This window comes from Haliotis rubra, unplaced genomic scaffold, assembly GCF_003918875.1.
Source record: "Haliotis rubra isolate DU_JTF1 unplaced genomic scaffold, ASM391887v1 Scf576, whole genome shotgun sequence".
NCBI lineage: Eukaryota > Metazoa > Mollusca > Gastropoda > Lepetellida > Haliotidae > Haliotis > Haliotis rubra.
The window spans coordinates 177,139-203,312 of NW_025767275.1; the positions used below are offsets into that span (position 1 = coordinate 177,139).

Below are 26,174 nucleotides of genomic sequence, written 5' to 3' on the forward strand. Positions count from 1 at the left end.
AAAACTCCACCCTCTCCAACTCCATCCCCTGAAAATGCCACAATCGCACTACACCACAATAACCCCTACCACCAGTCGACAACCCACACTGGAAGCCCACTCAATCAAGTCCCATAAGACACATCAACACACATTCTCTTTACACACATATTCTGTATTCCTGCAAACAAAATCGTCATGACAATGCAGCATCCTGTGTGATCACCATAGAAATGAAAGAATTATACAGAACCAACTGCTGAATCAATGAGTCTTTTAAATGCACACAGATTATCGTGATCTGCTTGTTATACAGAGAACATACTGCTGAATCAATGAGACTTTTAAATGTACATAGATTACCATGATCTGTTTGCTATACAGAGTGCACAATCAGGCTTGGCACTGTCATGTATGAGATGCTGGAGAAATGGAAGTACTGATTCTGGACCGAACATGGAAGCAGACATATGGCACAGGGGTGGAAATAACCCATTGCCCGACGTCCGAGTCCAGTGGGTTTTTTTGTCGGGCAAGCAAATTTGTATATCATGCTGTACCGGTGTCCAGTTGACTTTCCAATGTTAATTATGTTGTTTATTTAAAAAATCAACAAGAAAACGGACGGTATAGCGGAAACATTATCAGGGCAAGTGTTTTTACATGTGACACTGTACCAGAGTACACTAGCAATTTTTAAGTTATTTCCACCCCTGTGGCACAGCAGCCTTGCTAGTGTGATTGTCAGGAATCAGTGTGTAAATATACAGGACTGGCTCTCAATATAGATCAGAGAGATCAAATGTATTCATTAACTGAAAATCAATCAATTATTGATACATATCACAGAAGTAACTTTGAGCAATTTATTTTTTAAATCTGAAAGAAATCAAAATATTTTACATCCCTGCTGAGTTGTGACATATTCAAGCTTGGATTACCAACAAAACACTGTCCTGAACATAAATTAGAAACAGCCAATGACTATAAACTATAACCTAACTTCTGCATTGTCTGTGTCAACTAAAACTGTATTTCACCTAATGCTTATGATATTATCATATCAATGACACTTTCATATCGAATCATTAACATTGTTTCCATTGACAATGTTTCAGATTATCAATCTTTTCAGCCAGAACTAGAAATATTGGCATTCCTAGTAGCCCATAGCTTATTTCTACACTTCCAGGCAAGTGAAAAGCAAGCTAGCTTGACTAGGTAGCTTAATTTTATATGCAGTGAGTTACATAAAAAAATCATTTCCTCCATTTAACATGGGAAATGTTCAATGAAAAAATAAGGAAAATATGTACAAACAATTTATGCTATGTAGTTGATACAACTTGCACAAGTGACAGAAACCTGTCTCAGATTGAAGTTCTGACCTTGATTAACAAATTTCCGTTGCCTCTGCTTCTAAATTTCTATTTGTACTTGGACGTCTGCTCGTCACGCCGAAGACTCGGGTTCGATTCCCCACATGGGTACAATGTGTGATTTCTGGTGTACCCGCTGTGATATTGCTGGAATATTGCTAAAAGCGGTGTAAAACCATACTCACTCACTATTTGTATTTGGTATGGTAAAAATATGGCCACATCCATCTGAAACTAAACAGTGAAAAATATCTATCTAGCACACACTGTCACTAACACGAACACAACAAGACCACAGACTACTGAGTCAGTGTTTAATCCGATCCAGTGACACGCAATCAAAACAAGACACCAAGCCTGACCACCCGATCCTTTGAGTTTCCTATAACAGCCTGCATACGTTGCTGGGGACCAATTCAAACCTGGAATTCCTAATAAGGTCACATAGCAGAACAATCAAACATCTTTATCTTGATTTAGGAGAAATTAACCCAGCTATATCTTGACACTTGAGACATTAGCATTACAATACAGCAGGAATTGTATTATCAGCCGTAACATTAAAATGACTCTTAACAGGATGAAGCAGAGACTATGTAAGAGGCATGTAAGTCTTCATTGAACAAAACCACCCCTTAACCTGCTACATTTATACAGACACAATTAAACATAGAAGGAATAATGAATTAGAAACAGAGAGCTCATTAGTATTCAAGTCAGTTAAGAGTTTTATGTTGGTTAGCGATATAAGCCAAAGATACAACGATTTCCAAAATGAACCAAACATTTTCAGCAGCAATGATGAAGAGGAATCTCCTGTTACCATAATTAGAAATCAATAAATCTGGGAAATATCCTCCAGCTGTTGGTCACCACCTCATCTTGCAGGAACCTGGAGTAGGAGCCTTATCAGTGATCTAACACTGTGCTTCCAGCCTCACTAACAAAATGTCCTAGATGTCATGGCTACACAGGTCGAAGATAAATTATTGTACATCTTGAATTCAAGACATTTATATCATGTTACGATATGAATAGTTTTGACACTTTTTCCAGATAATCAAAACAACAGGATCCGACTGTATCGCACTATATAGCAAGTGGGTGACGTTACTAAATCTGTTGCATTATATCTAATAAAATGTATTTAATACCAGGTCCCACACGTGACCAAATTGTATGCTGTCGTGTTGTCATGGTTGTTGTACAATAGGCCATGTGGCCAAAGTACTGAATAAACTCCTTGATTGAAATGGGTGACATAAGGTTTTGTTTATTTGTTGTTTAACACCACACTAAGCAATATTCCTGGGCTTTATGGCAGTGGTCTGAAAAAAAAAGCAAACCTGGACCAGACAATCCACTGATCAACAGCATGAGCATCGATCTCCACAACTGGGATACGAAGACATGTGTCAATCAAATCAGCGAGCCTGACTACCTGATCCCATTAGTCGAATAAGGAATGATAAAAAATGTAGATGCCTTAAAACAACAAAGAAGAAACATTATGATTGTACCAGAGGCCCAGAGGTGAGGTGAGGTGAAATTGGGTTTAACGTCGTGCTTGAGAATATTTCGCTCATATGATGACGTGCATGCGTGTGTATGTGTATGTGCGGCTGCTTGTAATAACTAGCCCAGACTTAAGCTGGTTTTATAGTGCTAGCCCACTGAGATACCATGCCGCAGTGAAGCATGAATACCCCACTCAGACACATCATACTGACTCTGAGCCGACCAGTCCTTGTTGTACCCATTAATGCTGAGCGCCAGGCAGGGACCAACAAGTACCATATTTTAACGTCTTTTGGTATGACGCGGTCGGGGATCGAACCCGCGACCTTCCGCTCTCCGGGCGGACGCTCTAACCACTACACCACGGAGGCGGTCCAGAGGCCCAGATAAGCTGCGTATCCAGGTAAAATACGCATAGAATTACGCATTGAAAAATAATTGTTGCATACTAATTACGCATTTAAAATGTTAGATACGCAAAAAGTTTAAAACAAATGCGTACGGAATATATTTATAAAAATTCGCTTGCGTAATTAAAAAGACATCGATTGCTATCAAGTTGTACTGTTAGTATAGGACAAGTGTTGTACTGTCAGTATAGGATGAGTGATTTTTTATGAAATAATTTCCATTATATTTAAGTTGGTTTTGATTAGGCATGACATAAGGCAGAACATACATGCTTAGTAAAGTTACTCAATGACGTAATACTTAGGTGAGTAAAGTGACTGAAATACGCACATATTAGGGTTAGGGTTAGTCACACTGAAAAGGTAAACAGATTGAAATCCACTTTTCTCCTGTCTTCATATGTGTCACAGGAAATGTGACGTCTCAGCTTATTTACTTTTATCTATCAAACCTATCACATCCTCCGTTACCTCAGGTTATTTCACAATGGTGACCTCTTATCTTTAAGTTAACAGGGTGTGGGGTCGCCTAGTGGTTAAAGTGGTCAATTGTGTAAGTCCATTTCTGGTGTCCCCTGCCGTGATACTGCTGGAATAATGGCAATTCTACCATGACATTTAAGTATGTTCGTTTTTGATTGGCTGTTACTAAAAAGTTAGAAGTGAAAAATTTTAATAACCACTTCTCAGAGCCGGTTCACTGCATGTAGTGTCAATACACTACGCAATGGTAATGAGTGCATATTTAAAACGCATTATATTCATGGTGCATATGTCATGGTAGAATGGAGATAATCCTAACGCGTTCGGTTTTAAATGACATATAGCAGCGTTCAACCAACTATAATCACTTCCAAAATGTAAACACAATAGGATTATCTCCTAAACGCGGCATAAAACCCAACTCACTCACACACTAGTTGGATCAACAAGTTTTATATGTCTGAACTGTATAACATCTTAAGACTATTTCAAATCAATCGTTATTTTATTGTCCAACATGTCTATTGTCTGTTCCTGTGTTGGTAACACAGATGACTTCAGCCGGAAGCCAGCAGAGCTATTGTCTCAATCACCATATTCACACTACTGTCCAAGTTCAAGGCCATCAGGACATTCAGTACAGGATGCTATCTAAAGTGTTGGAGCATACATTCCTGACTAGGGACAGATTAACGAAGCAATTAGCTTATGCTATGTGTGAAACACGATAATTACCGCAGGCTTGCTATATCCTGTAGCCTCCTCCACTGCACAAAATCAACATTCACGGTGTCTCCATCACAACAGCTCATCACATAATGGAGTCAATAAACCCACTCAGACGTGTAATAATCACATCAGAGACCATATAATAGATAGGACCCTTTACCGGGGTGTAATGAAAGAAAATAAGATAAAGATTTGTATAGGGGCATTTATAAGTCTGTGGCGTTCGTCATTCCTTATTTTGGCTCGTGCAATCGCGATGAAATATGATGTTTTCGAAATATTTTACTCCACAACACTTGATTTTATCGCACGCTTGCACAAGAACAGCTTATTACTAGCATGTTTAAAATAAACATGTGAACATTCACGGCGATTTCCTCTTTTGCATGGTACACTTTTTATATGGCTACGATCGGTATTTTTATTTTTTATGATTTTTGGCGTAAACCCATATTTAAATTGAATACTGAACATTTCAATTATCATGTAGCAGCGACATAACATTCATTTGTTCATTAATATAGCGTGAATATATATTTAAATCATTCTACAAAAGTCTCATTCACCTAATCGTTTGAAAAAAAGTACATATTTCCATTATTGTTCATTTTGATGATTATATTTGTGGAAAAGGTCCTTATTTATCATGTAACAATTCATATATTTTTCTGTTATCATTATTCTTCCTACTGAAGTTAGAGTTACATTGCTATATATTATTATATTATTATACAGTACCAGCAGCCTGACTTTATGCAACAATGAATCAACATTTTATTTATATCATTACACTGTTTATATAATAAATTATCATTTGTTTGGCAGATGCCCAGGAAAAAGAAAGTTTTCATCAGCAGTCGCCGGAAGGGCTACTCAAAGTGGGGTCCGAGACAACAAGGTGTCAGTTCTTCCTCTCTCTCTGACATTATTATTCATCAGTTCAATCAACTGTTCTCGACGATTGCAGGTAAGTAATAATGGAAGTAAGAAATTCACAAATGATGTCTTTGAAAAAAAATGAGTAATTTTGTGTTGATATTTTGTAGTTATTGGTATTTATTTATTTTATTGGTACTTGTATATCTGGTACCTGCAGAAATAAGTTTAAAATATCAAAGCAATTGTATAATCAAATATTAATATTGTTTCTTTTCTTATGTAAAAACAACAGTATAGTGTAAATTGTTAAATACAATATTCCCATCTTGAGTAAGTAACTAGACCTTGTTTGAAAGAGCATTGGCAACCAACTATTGCATAATTTTAACAACTATTTAGAACACTTCAAATTTATTTTTTTAATATTAATGTTGTGTAACTCCATTTTCAGTTCAAGAGATGCACTGTGGGACAAAGCATGGAAGTCATTCTTCATTGACCTCACCGATGAACCCACAGATACCCATGCCTGGAAGAAAGCGACAGATTCTGATGTTTGTTCGGCTGATGAATTCTTTGGGTTTATTTGACACAATTCACCAGTATCATCCGTTTACAACAATGTAGATGAATTTGTTGATGGCATCCTGCGATACCAGCAATATTTAACATTAAAAAAGGAGCTGTTTCAGCATGTAGTAGAGCTAGGCAATTTTACAATTGCAAGAAACAAGCGTGAAAACATTACTATTGTGCAGTTTATGACTGACGTAGGGCTCAGTCAGATTTCAGTAGTCATCAAGCCATCCTTTTACAGCAGCAATATATGCACATCGACGCGACTTTTGGCCCAAATCATGAATTCTGGATTGGTTTACCTGCATTTTTCTCCACTCTAAGAGATATGAAGAAACTTTTATCAAAACTGTCTACATACCATGTTTGCGTCGGCAATTATGAAGACAGATTTGCAGACTTGATTCCAGTTGGTGCAGGCATAAGTGAAAGGAGCTATTTCAACAATATCTGCCTAATAATTTAACATGTAATAAAGTACATGAGTAGAAATTATGGAAATTAAAATCCAATGTACAGTTCACTTCATGGATATCTAAAATATCTGTTAATGAAGTTATATTAAGATTGTGTACAGATTTGTATGATTTTATGTTTTACATTCACAATCAGTCCTAAATGGACAACATAACTATGCAGGTTGTGTTGCAAGAAGTTTATAAGTTATCATCTTCCCTTATTTTATCATGACTACAATTAATATATTTTTCTGTTATCATTATTCTTCCTAATGAAGTTTGATTATGAGTTTACCTGGGCTTAGACAGTACCAACAGCCTGTCTTATGCAACAACAAAAATGAAAAATGAACTCATTATTCAACATTATATTTATATCATAAAATTATCATTTGTTTTGTAGATGCCAAGGAAAAAGAAAGTTTCATCGGAAGGGCTACTCAAAGAGCCCACTATTAAGTACAATATTCCCATCTTGATTAAGTAGATATACCTTGTTTGAAAGAGCATTGGCAACCAACTATTGCATAATTTTAATTTCAAATTCAGTTTAGAGTTTATTTGCAACAGTTGAAATTCACATTTACTGTGTTTTTAATGAAAGAATATCTAAATGGTTGAATTTAGTAATACATGATTGTACATATAGATTTATGGTCCTATTTTACAATAAATACATTGTACATATAAGAACGTGTGATGTTGTGTTTTAATGTTATTGGTTGCATTTTCCTGCCAAGTTAAAGTTGACACTTTGCTGAAATTTTTTAATTGATAGGGTCATGTAGTACAGCCCATTTAACACATATATTTCATGGGCTCGGAGGCAAGTGACTTTAGTATTTAGTGGCTTCCCTTTGAAAAAAAACAACAAGTGTCTCCATACGGCCCAAAGCATAATCACTGCTAGCCCCAATCTGGCATTATAAAAACATTAACGCTCTTGGAAAATGTGAAATCGTGTTTCGTTGGGACTATAAACTTTATAATAAACACCAGTCAGTCACAGGCCTCTCGTGGTTTTCCTCGAGGATTCATGATTTTAATAATATTGTTTTGAGATGACACCCGACTCAAACGCTTCACAGTACAATACATAATGACAGGCCGGACACTTCTAGGGTGCACCCTACCCGACTGCGTTGCCGATCGCTACGCTACCATCGCATGCAATTGATGTAAACATAATCATGGATGATTGGCCTATCGAGCAACACTCATGACACCTACCAATTCTTTATTGTTATTTCTGCAAGTCGATTGAAAACCAATTTTGACTCTCAACTAAACGATCTTGACACAAATGGATGACGATATGTCCGCACACAAAAGGGGTGTGGTCGAAGCAAGTCCTCTGATTGGCTAACGCTTGCAAATCTGCACATTCTTTATAAATTCGCGGGAATTTTTACTTTCATCGACTGCTTGACCACAACCTCGTTTTGTGCCAACGAATACTTGCAAGTAAATCTTGAGATTAGCCATGTGATGATACGCTTAGCGAAGCATGGGGGATATTGGCAACTGTAATGTTAAAACTGCCTTTACCTGACTGGGTAAGTTTGATTTTGTATTTTTGGTTTATATTCTCTGTCCTGTCGTAGTCTGTGAATTCTCCAAGTAAGTATCGAGGTCCAAGTCGGAATCATCCTAGTGAATGAATTAAGTCGATCCCATGGCCATGCCGAATGTTGAAACAAATATTCCAGGCTTATGACGACACGCATTTAGCGAATGATACATGTTCTGCGATGTTGTCAGTTGACATGTGCAAATGAGAGATAAGATAAAAATTAAGATTATTGTAATCAGTTTAATGGAGCTGTCCATGTAATGTTTAACTGTCAAACGCAGCCGGTGAAATCCCGCTAAGGGAATTAACTCTCGGCCCGGATATTACGCAATATTGTTTACGTGGTTACCAGAGTGCTCATTTTCGAATGTCTGCGCATTTGTTGCGCATGTGTACCGGTAGAGGGAAGTTAGCAGCAGGGTGTCGATGTGTATCAGTTACATATGCCAGGCCGTAGCGCTGATGGTTAGTGATAAACTGTTGGGGAGGGCCGTCCCTCTATTATATGGTCTCTGCTGATAGGCATGCACACAATGGAGGAATAAACTCACCAGTGATAAATGTCCCAACACTATGGCTTCAAGCAAACTTATTTGGTTAGAATATATCTACATATATATACAATTCTTTGTCAGTAAGAGTATGACTGTGACCCCCAGGTGATCTCACACCCATTGCTTCAGATCCTGGGAATGGTGTACATAATTGATGGCAGGTAGTGTTCTTGGCCTGGTCTGATTGACCTATCATAGATTCAAGATGTCTTCCCCCATCTGGAACACCATCACAATTAGTCATTTCTTTTTATATCTCTGAATTAATGTGATAGACAATCATTCCCACTGCATCTACACCCAGGGATATAACTTGGATTTTTCAGGACGTGCCAAAAATAACAAGATACTGTCTTCTATTCATTAAGATCCATTGATTCCAGCAAGTGGGCAAGAGTATTTTAAAAGCATGTTCTAAATGTACATCGATTTAAACATGGAGGGTTCCAGATGTACTTGTCCGAGTACATTCAGGGTTTTCTAAGGAAGACTGACTGACTGAGTTTGGTTTTACACCGATTTTACCAATATTCCAGCAATATCACGGCGGGGGACACCAGAAATGGGCTTCACTCATTGTACCCATGTGGGGATTCGAACCCGGGCCTTCAGCTTGACGAGCAAACGCTTTAACCACTAGAATACCCCACCGCCCCTTTCTAAGGAAGAAGAAATCTACTCCACCAAATTCCACTCATAGTGAATGGTCATAGTACTACATTATTATGTCCCCAGTCAATGGGTCAGTGTGCACATGACTCGTTGGTCAGGCTGTGTTACTGTTTGTTGGCTAATTGCATGTTTTTTGTGTGCAACTGCAAGTTTTGTGAGTTGTTGCTGGTGTTGATCAAAGGGCCTCATTCTACTCCAGGTCACAACAGGCCTTATGTGAATGAGGTTTTAAGCTGCTTTTAGCAACAATCCAGCAACATCACAGGAGTCGCAAATTGAATTCAAAGTCGGACCTACAGCATCACGGGTGAACACTTTAACCACTAGGCTACCCCACCCTGCTCAACAGTGAGTCTGGTAATTCTGCGCAGCTGCAATAGCGTACTTCCGTACGTTTCCGTACGAAGGTAAACATCGTCTGCTACCACATTTACGCTTGAAATTGGGACAATTCTATAAGGGACTGGCTTTTAATAACTAAAGGTAAGTAAATAACAGTAATTGACAGATAAATTGACAGCTTTATGAAAATTCGTTTTCTTCAGACTTTTAAACCTTTTTCTTCATTATTCATAATTGGATTTAATATGAAACACTCTTCCTTACTTTGATGAAGTGATATTTGAAAATAATCTGGCCCTTAATACGCTTCCATACTTCGGATGTCCAGCTGGATGTTATGCATCAGTTGCTGCGCAGAATTACCGGACAGTAAGCAATGTCGTCAGAACGCCAGTAAGGTCAACCGTATGACTTAATGCAACGTTAGAATCTTATAGTCGTCAATAAACTTATATTTCTAGGTAAATATGATGCATACCAGCATGTTTAGTCACTTAAACCACAAAAACTAAGAGACGTTAGTTGCCGTGTTGCGATCGATGTGCTTAGGTGCGCGGAATTTCTGGACGGCATTGTAACTGACAAAGGACTTCAAGCAGTAGTCACACACTGAGGTAGACGAACAACTAGCCGCTGAAATGAACATATTTTACAGAAATAAAGTTCATAGTAAAAAAATAAAATATAATGAAATGGAGCCCTGAGACTTTCTTCATGTAAGCTGTGGAAATCTAGACTTGCCACATTTTCTAGACTTGCGTGTGCATTCTTGTATATGTGTGCTTCAGGGTCTTTATGACAGCCTAACACTGAGGCTGCAACTACAGTTAAATGCACAGCCACAAAGAAAGATATTTATGAAGAGTATCACCGAGTCCCAGGCATAAAGATATCTATCATATTTGAAAAAAATACATCTCCAGGGAAAAAATGAATAAAATCGAAAAGGAGCAAACCCCCAACCCCCCTAACCCCCACCACCAAATTTTTATTTTCAGAATGCTGAGGCAATCTAGAGATGCTGAATATAATTCTTGTTTTAAACTCCTTTATGAATTTATTCTCGGTCTGTGAGTGTGAGACAGAAAAATATGCATGGAGCATCCCAAGAACATTTCTGCAATTTCAGACTAAATTGCAGACATTCCTCATCAGCAGCACAGCTGTATCTTGGACAATCACTAAGTGATTCAATGATAAAGTACTGAGGAAATCCCAGATGCAAGAATTACATCACAACAGCATCTAATCAAGTTTCAAGTACATTTACCAATCTACAAACACACGAATCAAAACACAAAATAATGAAAATATGATATTCATCTATCATACCTCAAGGATAAGGTGATAATGGACATGTTGGATGGGAAATTATGTTATTTTATCAGATGTTGAGTGGAATCACCAGCCTGGATCCTGCAACCATTTTTCAGACCGCAAAATTCAAAGAATTCTGGCCTTGAAACATCAGTGACTGAAATACTATGCCGCTGCTCAACTGACTGCTGAACACTAGAGGCAATGCTATTGAGATATCAGGATGGAGATTTGATACTGACAGGAGTCTATAGGGAGGATGGAGGTCTGGTGGGACGTTTGCAAACTCTCTGCTACCGGCTGTTCTGCATCCCTCCCTTGCCTCATTTGTCCCTTCATCTAATGACACTTGCTTCACCCCAGTTAATAGACAGGAAGCCACAATGGAGTGGCTCATTATTATAACATTGAAGCAGTTGAGATGAAACCTCCTTCAGACACTTGCCCAGAGTTAATTTTAGACAAGTATCCATTGTTCAAAAGTCGAGTTGTCATGTATGTAGCTCTTTCGTTAAAATACTAGACTAAGCTTCCCTCTGGAGAATTGTCTGTGTCATATGAAAATACATGGTACCGGTTGTAACCCTGCCTGATACTGAGGGGATGGAACAAGGACTTGTTGGAACAGATATTATTCTGTCTGGGAGGGTTGTTTTTGTTTTATTACTTTTAAACATATTTCATTCAAAAATGAAATGGATTGGGCAGAAGTTATCCAACCTAGGCACACCCTCTCCTGGGAGGGTTTGAGATTGTAGGTTTGGAAGGTGCGCTAGCACTTAAAGACTGCCATTAGTTCAGACTTCGCACAAGCAGCCTCACATACATACACACACACTTGCATGCACACACACACTTGCATGCACACACACACTTGCATGCACATTACGGCCCATATTTTCTTGTGTTTAGTTCACACTGAGTATAATGCGCACCCCACCCCCACCCCCACTAATAAAAATGAGTATTTATTAAACGCTGTATCCCTCCACAAGGTGCATGCTTGGCATCCAGATCCAGTATTATGGAGAACAAATCATTTTGTGTATTATACGCAGACAAAACCCTATATCTTATCTCTTCAGCAAATAAGGTGCCAACGAACACATACTGCGGTTCCGCTTGGCATTGTTTGTGAAAAAGTCTGGAATGTGACATTAAAATCCATTTCACCAAACGTCTGAAGACAGTTCTTTTACTTTGTCAAATGCAATCTTGCTGTGTATGATGGTACAAAAACAGTCTATCTGTGTATCATGGTACAATGTTGCACACATAATTGCAGTTTCCTGAATAATAAGATCACACAAGCAACTAGTGGCAGATGAGAACCTTTTTTCAACCATTTTGCCATGTCATTTAACATCCGACAATACATGCTACACAAAAACAGCACTTACAAATTCCTGATATTTCAACTACTGTTGAAACGGTTATATTTCTAAACCTTGAACAATATATTTTTCTAGGTCGCCACCTATGACCTGTATATGACCATCACCCTGACACACATCAATGAATTCTGATTTGCAATGGAACAATACATTTACATTGATGGGATGCAGCTCCCTATCATGTTAGGACTGACTGGTGTTGATCATTGAACAGTGTCAAGGTGAGTCATTGAACATACTGTTCAGATAGGGGCTCACTGGGTACAAGGTTCACAGAAATATTGACAGACCATACTGTTCAGTAATGGTGTTGTTTGTCTTCTTCAGGGCTCACTGGGTATCTTCCCATAAGACAGACCTCCCACAGACTGCTTAAAACAACACATTTTATGGTTGGTTGCATACGGCTTAATTAAGCTGTACCCTTGATAATAATGGTATGTGCCCACATGAAAAAGACAACATTAGGTATTAACTATAGTTTTATTAATACATGTAATGAATTATGATTTTTTTAATACTCTGCTCTTCTTAGGCCAGCTCATTAATTAAATAGGGGGGACAGCATGGCTCAGCTATTTATGGTACTCATTGAGTCTGTCTTATGGGAGGTCTGTCTTTTGGGAGTGAACCGCTCACTGACCAAGGTCCCTGGCAATCAAAGCAAAGAAGATGGAACACTCGGAACACTTACCAGTGTTTATTACCAAGGTATGAAACTCCCCAAAAATTTCAGCCAGGCCACAGGGCTGGTTAGATGTAATTGTAAAACTTGGCATTCTGGGCCAAAACTTACCTGCCCACAAAAAATACTAATATAAATTTCAACAAGACCGTCCGGTAGGTGAATCTGAAAATCTGGCAGTCCGTGTTGAAAATAACCCATCAAGCGGGCGGTCGAACGCTGTTATTACAGAGAAAGGTCCTGCTCATTTTGTTTGTTGAGGAACTCCTCCAATATTAAGCTAAATATCTCGTCTGTAATTAATAATTGAATTAATAATTCAATAATTGAATCAGGACCAGACAAGTGATTGACATCATCATCATCATCATCATCATCATCAATCTATACAATCAGGATATGATGACAAGCATCCACTACATCAGAAAGCCTTGCAGATCCATCAGTTGCCCGTTACAAACAAAAAATATATGGCCTTTTGACAAAGGAATACAGGTTTTCATGCACAAGTTTCTAAACTTCTAAACATCACACTGCATTTCCAAGTAACAATTTAGTGATAGTTATAAGTGAGTGAGTGAGTTATTATTTAACGTCACATCGGCAATATTTCAGCCATATCGTGACGATATAGTTATAAGTAGCATCTAGACAGTAATATGATGAAAACCATATATGCCCTATCATACACACTGCCCTTTACACACAACAATCTGACATGACTTTTCTTTGAGAATAATTGGCCATTAATTAGAGTCTCTTATCAGGAATTGTAAAATGACTCGTATCATGAGTAATCACAGCAATATGATCCAGACAGCAGCGAGTGCAATTATCAGTGAAATATTGCACTGTATCTCCAGGTCCATATGGCTAATATTGAACAATGTCCCCCTCAACAAACTCTATATATCAGATAGCTCACAACTCTTTATGACCCTACTGTAGATTAACAGAGCAGAACTGTGGGGAATAATATTGCTTAGGGCCAGTGAACACAACCATGGCAACCAGTTGCAGAGTTGGGCACCTAATTGCTTTTACACAAAGTCATCCATCTAACCCACTCAGCCACCACAGAATCAGAAGAGAACCTTACATTCCATGTTCGCTAGCTCTCTGAGATAACGAATTCCAGCAATATTCTTGTTGCCTTGTGTTTTTGGTATTTGTTTCCTTAAAGGTCACATAAACCCTAGGGGGTACAAATACATAAATCATTAACTGGCATCGTTATAAATGAAACCCCGTCATTAAAACTACTCATTTCGACCTTTAATTGACTTAAATCGACCTTTTTGACAACAGTGCACAATTCTCACCCGCGAACGAAATTTCAACCAATCAGAGCGGCGCGCCTCTGTGATGTCATATGAGGAATAGCTTTGAGAGCCGATGCAGAATTCATCTACATTTTAGGGGGTAAATTATCTTGTTTACAGGCTTGTATAAACCTGAAATCGTGACAATTGTTGTGGAAAATGAAAGCTATATGTTCTCACAATCTACTGTCATTTAATTTTGTCTCCTGCTTTGCCTAGTTTCCGAAGTTACAACTTGTTTTCATAGACGATTCTGTCAAAATCGATTGGTGTCGTTAGGCCCTATTTGTATAATGACTGATCCAAATTGATCCCATTTCTGTGTTTGTTTTACCTCGATATTTAATCATGTCATGTAAAAATCTGTTTGTATTCTCAAACAGTGTCGGCCCATAAGTTTTCACATGGAATACAGCAATTAATACTCCTCGTTGTAACCCGTGTTAGGTGGTATAAACCTACACATGTTATTTGTCATCATTCACTTGATGGTCAGTTAATGAATTTATAACAGGTATAATTAGTGGTAACACACTTAGATTACCCGACAAAGGTTCCCATTTGGCATTTCTTGTGTCTGAGTAAATATTCAACATTATAAACATCGATCAAAGGATTAACCGATAACACGCCGATTGATTAATTACTTTTATCTTACACAGCGGAACTGTCAAAAGGTAGTGTTTATGTATGTAGATTTACTAATCTATACTGAATACACTCTGTCGTAATGGTGTTCATGTAAAAACAACGTCCTTCTTTCAAAGGATTAACCGCAATACATTGATTGATTGCCCATTATTGGCTAACTAAATTACTGTTTTTAAAGAAAGGCGGACATTATGCAATTAGTTGCCAGGTGTGCTATCTTGGGTGACCAATGAGACTATACACCAATACCTGAAAAGATTTATCACTTTTTCGTATATTAAACTGTTAAAAAGACACATCATTTGGAACAGTTTTGTGGATATTGATGGATACATTCCTCGAACAAGGTAATGGCCTGATATTGTTCCTATAACTTTAATCTGTTTTAATTTTAATATTTGCATTTTGTTTTATTCATTTGTCGTAGCATTCAACAGAATCATTGTTTTCGCCGTGAAGTTTAATGAGACAGACAACATGCACTAGGTGTGTGTGTGCATGATAATTATGATTCACATTGGCAAACTATAAAATGTCTAGATATTACAGTTCTGTTATAAATTCACTATAAGTATCAGCAGATCGCCTGCTTTTTATTTAGTTTCAAAATGCATACAAGTGTGATAATAAACTAATTAGGATTATAAGACCAAATATAAAGACGCACATTGACTAGTATCTACATACTGGTGAGTGGACATTAACCATGGGAATGTAGCAAGAAATTTATCGCGCAGTATTGTGACTTCGACCCCACCTCGCTTGCGGAAGAAATCGTTATGTTATAAGTTGTGTCATGCAAAATCCAGTTTGGTTATGATTCCAATACATATTTAACAACGAGTAGAAAGTAGTCTTGATTTTCTAACTTGATGAAAACAAACTATAATCTCATTAATTCTAACAGATTTCTTTATTTTTTAAAATGGCGGGCGCTTGTCGGGAACATCCGCCAGTCTGAGGATAAAATGGTATTTAAGTTTGTTTTCACCGAAGTTACAAATCAAAACACTTTCTACTGGTAGTAAAATATGTATTTTATTGATGGCCAATAGGATTTTTTGCATGACATAGCGTGATATCATAACAATTTCTCTCGTTGGCAGCGTGGGTGTCAATATAATACTACTTACAATATTATTGTTACTTCGACCACAACCTCACCTCAGAAATCGTTATGTTACAAGTTGTGTCATGGAAAATCTTTATGGTAATCAATCATATGCATATTTTACTACAACTAGTAAGTAGTTTTGATTCTTTAACTTCCGTGAAGCGATCTGAACACAAGTAAGATATCGTTTCAGGCTTCCTTCTTTAAGAAAGATCCACAAAATCTTTCGCGGCACTACAACATTCATAAGCCTATGATGAAAGCATATTGCCATTTTTAAGAATTAATTCTAGTGACAATATAGTTTGCTAACGCTAGTTTGTTTCAAGATTTTCTTAGAACAGAAAAGCGTGTTTTATACAATACAGCATAAAAACAAAGCTGCACATGTGACCAGAAATCATGGCACAACTCTGCTGCTGGCACAGGCTTCCTCTCTATGTTTTATCTTTCAGCAATATTCCTGCAAAATCATGGCTAGGTACACCAGAAATAGGCACCACACATTGAAGGGAATCAAACCCGTGTTGTCAACTTGGCGGAAGAAAACACTTTTCCACTGGGACTTTAATGGCCAAATGTTGGCTGTGGATGATAATACATACCTTCCACGTCGATATTTAAGCAGTTGTAAAGGAAAGTAAATTATAGTAATTATACAAATCTATGTTTAAATCTAAAGTCTGCATCATACAGAACATGTACAAAGCTGCATGACTTCACTGATTTTAACACCACTTTGACCTTAACTATATGCTTTAGCATGTTAACAATAATAATTGTAACACTTAATTGTCTTTGTGTGGATGGGAAAATAGTGCTTAATCATATCCGGGAACTACTCATTATCATGCAGTTGCAGTTCACATTATGTTAATGTCGTAATTTGTGTAATGCTTGAGCAACACATGCTGACATGTCACTCGAGAATAACTTTCAGTGCAAACGTAGCTACCAAATCATAAAACAATCAACAATATTAAAACTAACAAGGAAAGAAAGGTTTTTGAAATCTGTTCTTACATTCTTCTTTCAAAGATTCAAACCAGGAGAAATATAATTTTATATTTCAAACATGACAAGGACAAGAAATCCACACTCATCAGGCTGTGTCAAGTTCATGCAATGGTAGCAGTATACTTCATGTTTGCAAAATTAGGCACTGTCCTTATATGGTATACAGAGTTTCTTGGGCTGTTACGATTTACTTCCATATTCATAGAATCGTATCGTAGAATTAGGCACTGTTGTTATACATGTTATATGGTATGTACATATTTCTTGGAGTGTATTCACTCGCACATTCACTGAATTGTAACATATCCATTCATGAATTCAATTTGTTATTCACGATTGCTAAATCAATAAATCCTGAAATTGTAAGGTATGTTTTCAGTTGAATTTGAGTGTTTATCAAAACAAGATACGCAACAAGGAAGATAATCCAAGCCCAGCTGGACAATAGCCAACTCTTATAGATTAAGTTCAACAGTAATGTGAGTGAGTGAATTTAGTCTTATGTCGCTTTTAGCAATACTCCAGCAACATCGCGGCAAGGGACACCAGAAATGGGTTTCACATATTGTGCACATGTGGGGAATCGAACCCGGGTCTTCTACGTGACGAGAACGCCCTAACCAAGAGACAACCCCATCGCCCCGACAGTAAGGTGGTCATGTCATGATTAATTGACATCGTAAACATAGTTAAAACATGTGAAATAATCATTTTTTTAATGTTTCGCTGAAGAACAACCCCAACTGCTGACTTTTTATATCACCCAATATCCATGATATGTCTCCAATTCGCCTACGAATGCATTCGCTGCAGCCCTATGTCTTTCAAGTTCGTTTTTATGGCCATCATACCAGTTAACCCATACACAATTTGACAGGGGAGCTTAAAAGCCACATTAACTATCACCTTGTTAACTGTACTTTAACCTGCTTCTTGATCTGTAATACCTCAATGTTAAACAAACCATTTACATCATGTACCCTTGGGATATATTTCATCCACACACAAACAAAGTTTTTACCTTCCACCAACTTGTCACCTAAGCCTTCCGCATCTGCCATATTGTCAGCTTCATACATTATCCCAACACACTCAGCTTAGTGGTATCCTAGATATGCGTAGCTTCTCCCATTAGCCAAATAACTCCAAGGAAGGTCACACATAAAATACTGACCGTCCAAATACTGACAAGTTCTTCCCACTGGAATAAACCACCAAATATTGCGGAAACTCTGAATTTTCTCGCTTTTGTAATACAATGTGCTATATATATAGTTGAACTTGTCGCCTATAGAATATATCTCAAAACATGTCTAGCAAGTTTTTAGGTGGTTTTCAACATTCTTAAGGCGCTTGTAGGTTTGTATTAGGTCAAGGCGTGTCACCGGAAAGTGAACATGATCATAAGCATCGTAATACTCAATAGTGTGTGATCTATATTTAGATTGGCTATTCACCCAGTCAACATACACTGATAATGTTTATTAATAGTGAGTAAAGATAAAACCTCACGCAGCACATGATGCAATGAATATGTCTGTACCATGATGACAATGTACCATTCTCTCGCTCTCCGTAACACAAACAATACATCAAAAGGCGCACTTTTGTCAGGGGTCTAAACATTCTATATAATTCTCAAACACATCACAAGAATTTAATTTTGAGATTTCAATGTAATGTGCCTTTAAAATATTACTTTTTTAAATATTCGAGATCCTTTTGATCTAACAAAACAGAGTGCAGAATGGTTATAAGTCCATGATAAAAATCTCTTGTTATGCTGAACAAGTTTCTCAGAGCCATGAGCATGCATTCGTGGGTGGACACTGGTGCTTTATGTCACAGAAGTTGACATCCATACATCTCCCCTTCACATGAATCACTTCTAAATGCCATTCAAAGACTTAGCGCTTCTGAATACTTTTTCATATCAAATTTCCCAAATACACTAAATGTGTAAATTATTGTACTGTGAAAAGATAATGGCTATTAATAAATCTCACAATGCAAACTGAAAACAACCTTCATGAAAGCCTGCGTAATAACTGGTCTTCAGCAAACCATGCTAGTCTTAAGGGATGACAAACGGAATCTGGTGGTACGCCCACCTGACAACCTGACGTGGTTGATGCATGTCATACAACAAATACCTGGATCGATGCTCATTATTGTCTGGCATCTGTTAACTACAGCCGACCATCATTTAGCAGGAATACAACCCAAACAAACAGTTCAAAATGAGGGCATGTTTGTTGTAAGAGGCGACTAATGGGATCTAGTGGTCAGTGGATCTAGTGTCCTTGTATCCCAATTGTGCAGATCGATGCTCATGATGTTGACCACTGGATTCCGGTCCAGACTTGATTATTTACAGACCACGGTCATACAGCTGGAATATTGCTGAGCGTGGCATTAAACAACAAACAAACAAAAATCAAAATGGGAGTTATCTTCAATGAACTAGTAGCTTCCTCTTAGTATGAAATTACGATACATTAACCTATTGTCCAAAATTGGACCATTTTCATATAGGACTGCCTAAATCTTTACCTCCAAACTTTGGTTAATGACGAGAACTGCTTGACTTAGATATTTAATCTAGAACAGTAAATAAGATTCCATTATATTTAAAACCTAACTTTTCGTACTCAAGTCTTTATTGCAGTGATTGAAAGGAATCAAGGGGCGTTGATCTAGAAAGGGAACTAATGTATAATGTTAAATACTCAGAAATTCACACACTGATCATGCTGATAATACAACTGTACCATAAACCACCACACTTGCCCAAAATTACATCTTACAACTTAATGACAAACTAGGTCTCCAATACTATGCCCAAAGTTACCCCAATGCTATGCCCATAGTCTTGCTCAAGGCTGTAGTCTGAATACTAAGCCCACGGATGTATAATTCTATCCTTTAAAGAGCGAGTGAGTGAGTTTTGGCCTGGTTCTGTTTCATGTCTCTGCTCACACGCCACTTGACCAACTCACTACAACTAATTTTCCCCCGAAAATTCATAGAAGAAAATAACTCCGATCAATCTGGTACAAAGTTTGGTGTTTTGGTGTAAACTGACATACTGTTTTTTAATTTTATGGTTCTATTTTTTTAAGGCTGTAGAAAAATAATCTTAGAAAATGACCTTGATTATCTGAAACTGATTGTATTTTGTGCTGAGCATTACATTGCAGGAGTGAGTGAGTGAAAGAGTGAGTTTAGTTTTACGCCGCACTCAGCAATATTCCAGCTATATGGCGGCGGTCTGTAAATAATCGAGTCTGGACCAGACAATCCAGTTATCAACAGCATGAGCATTGATCGCAATTGGGAACCGATGACATGTGTCAACCAAGTCAGCAAGCCTGTCCACCCGATCCCGTTAGTTGCCTCTTACGACAAGCATGTGTTAATAAAGATCAATATTCTAACCCGGACCTTCACGGGTCTATCCTTTAAAGAGCCAAGTCTAGATCAGCGGACACCATTCTGTTAGAGGGACAATGTGTACTTTTCATTTCATTTTTACGAAATTATCATTTAAACTATAAATTATTACCTTAGAGACTTGTGGAAGTCTACTATGCCCAATGCTAGACCCAGTGCGATGTTTATCATGTTTATGGCCAAGACAATGTAAGTTGTAACGCCTATGGACTACTTCCCTATCCCCGTCCCTGATATACAGCCGAAACATTCCTCACAGTAACACACAACAAATCAGCCACATTCACCGGCTCCAAACAATTTTACTCTCAAGAATGAATACAGTCTAGCTATGCAGAGATAGGGCGGGGCTAAATAGATAAAGAAAGTACTTGTTGAAATCTGACCTCAACGTTCGGTCAGTTATTTATATCATGCTAAATCTACTTCAGCTGTTGCAACATCAAGAGGGAAATGGTTGATTAAGCCCTACTTATCATGTTCATATGTCTGTTGTCATGATTACAGAGATTTAAAATATATCCCAACAAAACCTTTTGGCATTGTCCCAGAGATAAATTTGTCACATCAACATCTCAAATCTTAAATTCAACCTGCTTAACAGCACTTGAGCTGATACTATTAATTATACTATACACAAACTTACAATCATTGTTTCATGAGATCAGAAGACATGTATGTATTTTCAAGTGTGGCACAAAGCATTTTTAAAGTTATTTTGGTCTGCCCATTGGTATTTAATTGTTCCAACCAGAAGAATATATTTCAAAGTAAAAGAAAACATTAACAAAACTGTATGAACTAATATACCAGTATAATAATATTCTGTGTGCTTGTAAAGTTAACATGCTTTGCTTGTTTTTAAAACGTGGTTTCTAAGCATGTGATAAAGCCATGTATAACCTATTTTAATATTAAATTTGCTGTTTTGATCTTATCCTGCTGTGGTCTGTTTAACACAAGGACTTTGAAATCCAGCACACACTCACACAAAAGTGGACAAAATCTTATTGAGCAACATAATGAACTACCACAAAATGGCATATTTCAAGAACAAAAAGTCAAACTGGTCAAAGTCATGAGAAGAAATACTACAACATTTTGTAATCATTTTCATGTTCAGAGACACACTCATTTACAGAGTACTCTGAAACTGAAACTGATTCATAAATCCCCTTTCTGAAGTACAACCCACAAGGAACTAGACATGGGCAGCCATCAATATGCAAACAATCTTTCCCCTATTTGAACCCAGATGGCAATTAGCTTTTATTGAATGAATGAATATAGTTTTATGCTGCTTTCAGCAATATTCCAGCAACATCACAGCCAGGGACACCAGAATGAGCTTCACATACTGCACCTATGTAGTGAATCAAGCATGTATCTTTCGGAGTGACAAGATATTCACTCCATCTCAAATTGACTCCAGATCATACTATCCTATGCAGCCCAAACGGTAAAAACCTAAAAATGAGGATTTTTCACATTTATTTTATTGACATTTTGTACACATATTTTGTTGAAAATAGAGCTTGAAAGTCAAGAGGATAGCCCTAATGTTTAAAGTCAAAGACATAAAGAGACCCAGATTCAACACTTTAAGGTATCAAATAATTTGAGATACCTTTTTTCTGTAAACAACAATATGGAGTGAACATGATAGCGAGGTCAAGTCAGATTTATTTACAACAACGTTCCATCTGTCCAAACTTCCGGATATTACTGTCTCCGCCAGATAACTTAATAACCTTTGCTGCTGGCAACAGTATAAAGGTCACACAGCAATAAACAACACGCTGAAAATGTTACAATACCAGTGACTCCATCCATATATGTAGTGAAATCTACATGATTGCTACAAATAGGGAAATCTACATGATGTGCACCACTTTGGATGTGTCATTATCAGGGTTGTAAGTCATATTTGACAAGAACTAGCACAGTATAGCTTACTGTAATATATCCTGATGACTGCAGAATATAATAAGCACATGTATGTCACCCAGTAGGCTTTAAGCACAAGCACAGCCCTATGAACAATGAGGCTGATAAAAACTAGAACAGCAACTGTTTCCGTTATTGCAATTTGCATGTAATGAATATTTTTATACACTGTATATATTGACATGTGAAATGCACTCTATGCGAAGGCGAAAAAGCACATTTATGTAAAAGCAACATTTTCTTCACGTGACAGCTGGCAGAATGTTTACAAGTAGAAATATCATGAATTTCAGTTTCAAAATATCAAAATATTTATATCATGTATTCAGAGTTTACAGATTACACAATAAATAATCATATTTTCATATTGGCCCATCAACCTTTCATCTCACTGAAAAACACCTCCCCCGCATTTTTAAATGTCACAGACACAAGCGATGAAGCAAATATCTCTTTTCTTTTTGCATATGACATGTGTGTGTATATATATATATATATATATATATATATATATATAAAGAAAGTGATGAGAATACCGAGCGTACAGTAGTACATATATAAGAAGAAGTTTCTGAAATAATCACACGACGGATCTTCTCCAACATGTTTCACTTTTATCTTCAGGGAGAAGTGATTACAGTTAAACGGATTATGTTATGACGTCACAATGCAACTGTATACAAATTTACTAGTAGCTTTTCAGACACATTGCGTTACCTATTTAACATGGACACAATTCTTTGATGAAAAAGTGCTGCGCATTTGTCAATGTGACAATCTGTTGTTTATGGACGCCACATTCTGTGTTCTTCATGACACCCTTGGCATATAATAACATAAATAATATGTTTTTCTTGGAGCAGTCCATGTTAGAGCGTACATGAAATAATTGTTTCCTGTTTTTGAACTTTATACATGAAGTTTCAAGTATATATTCACAAGTTCCACAATTTCATTTTGAGACACTGAATTCTGTAGGTTTAATACATGAGTATATATATATATATATATATTATTTATTTATTCAGTCCTACCAACCATCATGTAAATCACATCCTTCAACCAACAGTAAACAAAACACTTGACCAGAGATTTGCAGCAGTTTAGTTTTTTCCTGTAACTCTTGTAACCCGAATACTTTGTTAAGTGGTGGTAGTAAAACCAACCTCATAAATGAATAGCTGTTATAAACATCTGCATTTAAAAATACTAGACTAACAACTAGACTCTGAAATAAACATAACTTACAGAAAAAAAGTTCATAGTTAAAAAAATAAAATATAATGAAAAGGAACTCTCAGACTTTCTTCATTTTCATTCCTGAAGCTGTGGAAATCTAGACTTGCCACATTTTACTAGATTTGCGTGGGCTTTCTTGGATATATTTGCTTCAGGGTCTGTATCACAGACTAATATAAATACATAAATGCCTTACAATGCTCATTTTTTCATAGTGATGAATTTAATGATTATTTAATCAACCAGCCAATGTGTAACATTTGAGCTTATTCCTGGTCTCAGATTTTCCAGTATATTATCAAGTGACATGAATCAAAGATTTTTTAAATTTGACAAATGCTATGAAAACATATTTTAGAAAGTGTTTTTTCTGGAAAAGAAGTAATTTAATTATTATGGTGGTTTTCCAACAGATGTTGCGAGAAAGTTATCAAACAACAATATTTATCTCAGAAGAGACTTCAGTCATAAAAACGTAAGTCCAGCTACTTAAATAGGATAAATACCTATAGTGACAAAAATCAAATTTAACTCTTTTCATATTGTTTTAAATAAATATATTCATTTCAGAAAGTAAGTGGGAAAATAGGGAATGAATAGATATGTTTTATTCATCATTCACAACAGGTTTTACATTCTCTGTGAATGTCAAGACCTATGACTGTTTAAGTAGGTACACAAAGTTTCTGTCAAAGGGTAGGACTGTCCTGTATGCATAAATAAATTTATTCCTTGTCAATAGATATGAGAGATTACACAAACATTGACGAAAAGGGTATCCGGTGTCGGAAGCAACGAAATATGTCTTGCTTGAAACTCCATCCTTCATCCGTGTCAAAGTATTAGTGATCCAGGGAGGGCGTGGTACAGTAGAGCTATAGAAGTATAAGGCATTCCCTCGCCCCTTTCTTATGACATTGTGTTGTTACTGGGACCAGCCCACAAAACTTGTCACTCATTTTAACCTGACAATGATTTCACAACAACAAGGGTGTAACAGAACTCGGCTCAAATACCCATAACAATACGACCCAGTACACGTACGTTCAAAACTATACTGCAGTACATATACTACGAATGACTGTTAGAGATAACTACCACGCCATGACCTTATTACCAGCTGACTATTAAAATTCTGTGGAGTGTACATGCTTCCTACCGCACCATCTTTGTTAATACATTCTACAGATCCACGCCGTTTATGGGCGATGTCCAAGAACTGTCAAAGCGCGTCAACGCATTCCGAAAGAGACACCATGTTATCAATCAATCAGCCTGTTGCATATTAGTACTATTCAGACAGCAATAAGAAATGACCACACCCTAAAAGAATACTCACTCCCTGGGTCAGGTCCTGGCGGGGATGGGTCCATGTTTTGCATTTCGAATCCAATGGGTGGCGGTGCCGCAACGCCTTGAGGCGGGGGTCCAGCGACTGGAATCCGAGAAATGTAACTCCCATTCTGCCCCTCCATCGTCTAAGGTAAACTCCGAGTCACACGCACAGAACCTGGAATATAGGCACAGTACCAATGAAATTCTACAGAAGGTCGAGGTAGTCTCAGAATACCTCTCAAACCAGACGATTCTCCCCACTGCCAAACCTACCCAGTCACCCCGCTCGCGAAATGATGGCCCAACTCCGAGATAACAGTAAACTAAAACAAGGCCAATTCTAGCTAATTAGATAGATTTTGCGTCAATAATCTATAGTTATGTAATACATGTCAACACTTACCGGTACTGTTGGGACTTCCGCCGATAATTTTCAGTTAATCCTCAACCAAACACACTTTCCCGTGACATTTGCCGACTTGTTTATATCAAGTCGACTTGTTCGACGTCTTCCTACATAGGTGGCGCTTTATTCTATTTTTAGCACACGAGTAGATGGGGAAACACTCTCCGCGCAATCTTCTGGCTGTCGGGGCGAATCACCGGCTTTGATGTGTGGATGTTCATACCGGCATTACCGCGCTTGCAAAATATTACCTATATATACTGCACCAGTTTTCATATATACCAGTAGGGGATGTACAGAATATTAATTTGGCAGGTGTTACCCCGAGAGACTATATACCCTAACTGCCCCATCACACAAGCAGACTTTACTTTGAAGACATGGATAAATACGGTTGGCTGAGGACCTCTCTGGACAACTATAGTCCACCATCGTTGAACAACATGCCTCGTGTTGTTTTATGCTTGTAACTGTAAACATTTGTATTATCTTTCAGTGATTTTCAAATAGATCTAGCCTCTAAAATGTCAACATATTTTTATTTTATTTTGAAATCACATTATATAGACTGTAATATCATTATTACATAACCATTTTGTGAGCATTTTTGTACCCGATAGCTTTTATTACGCATTGTAGAATGGTAAAAATAATAGAATGCCCTTAATGCCGCAGAAATAATATAAGTAAGTGAATGCTGCCATAATAAAATATGTGTGCCTATAATAGTGTGCAAATCAAC

The 26,174-nt window shown here is 37.3% G+C and overlaps 1 protein-coding gene across 13 annotated transcripts in view; it reads right to left on the reverse strand.

Annotated features, from left to right (window-relative positions):
• Window positions 1-25,553, reverse strand: part of LOC124254573 (anoctamin-4-like) — a 120,152-nt gene extending 94,599 nt beyond the window's left edge. For 12 of the 13 annotated variants that reach the window (XM_046688411.1, XM_046688409.1, XM_046688407.1 and 9 more), the window contains exons 1-2: window positions 25,430-25,553; window positions 25,031-25,201 (exon numbers count right to left, since the gene is read on the reverse strand). In XM_046688411.1, the coding sequence (XP_046544367.1) occupies window positions 25,031-25,166 (136 nt within the window). In that variant the 5' untranslated portion in view covers window positions 25,167-25,201; window positions 25,430-25,553. Of the gene's footprint in view, window positions 1-18,073; window positions 18,353-25,030; window positions 25,202-25,429 lie in introns of those variants that run through there. The other variant, XM_046688408.1, reaches the window with a different exon arrangement.
• Between the last annotated feature and the right edge of the window lie 621 nt (window positions 25,554-26,174).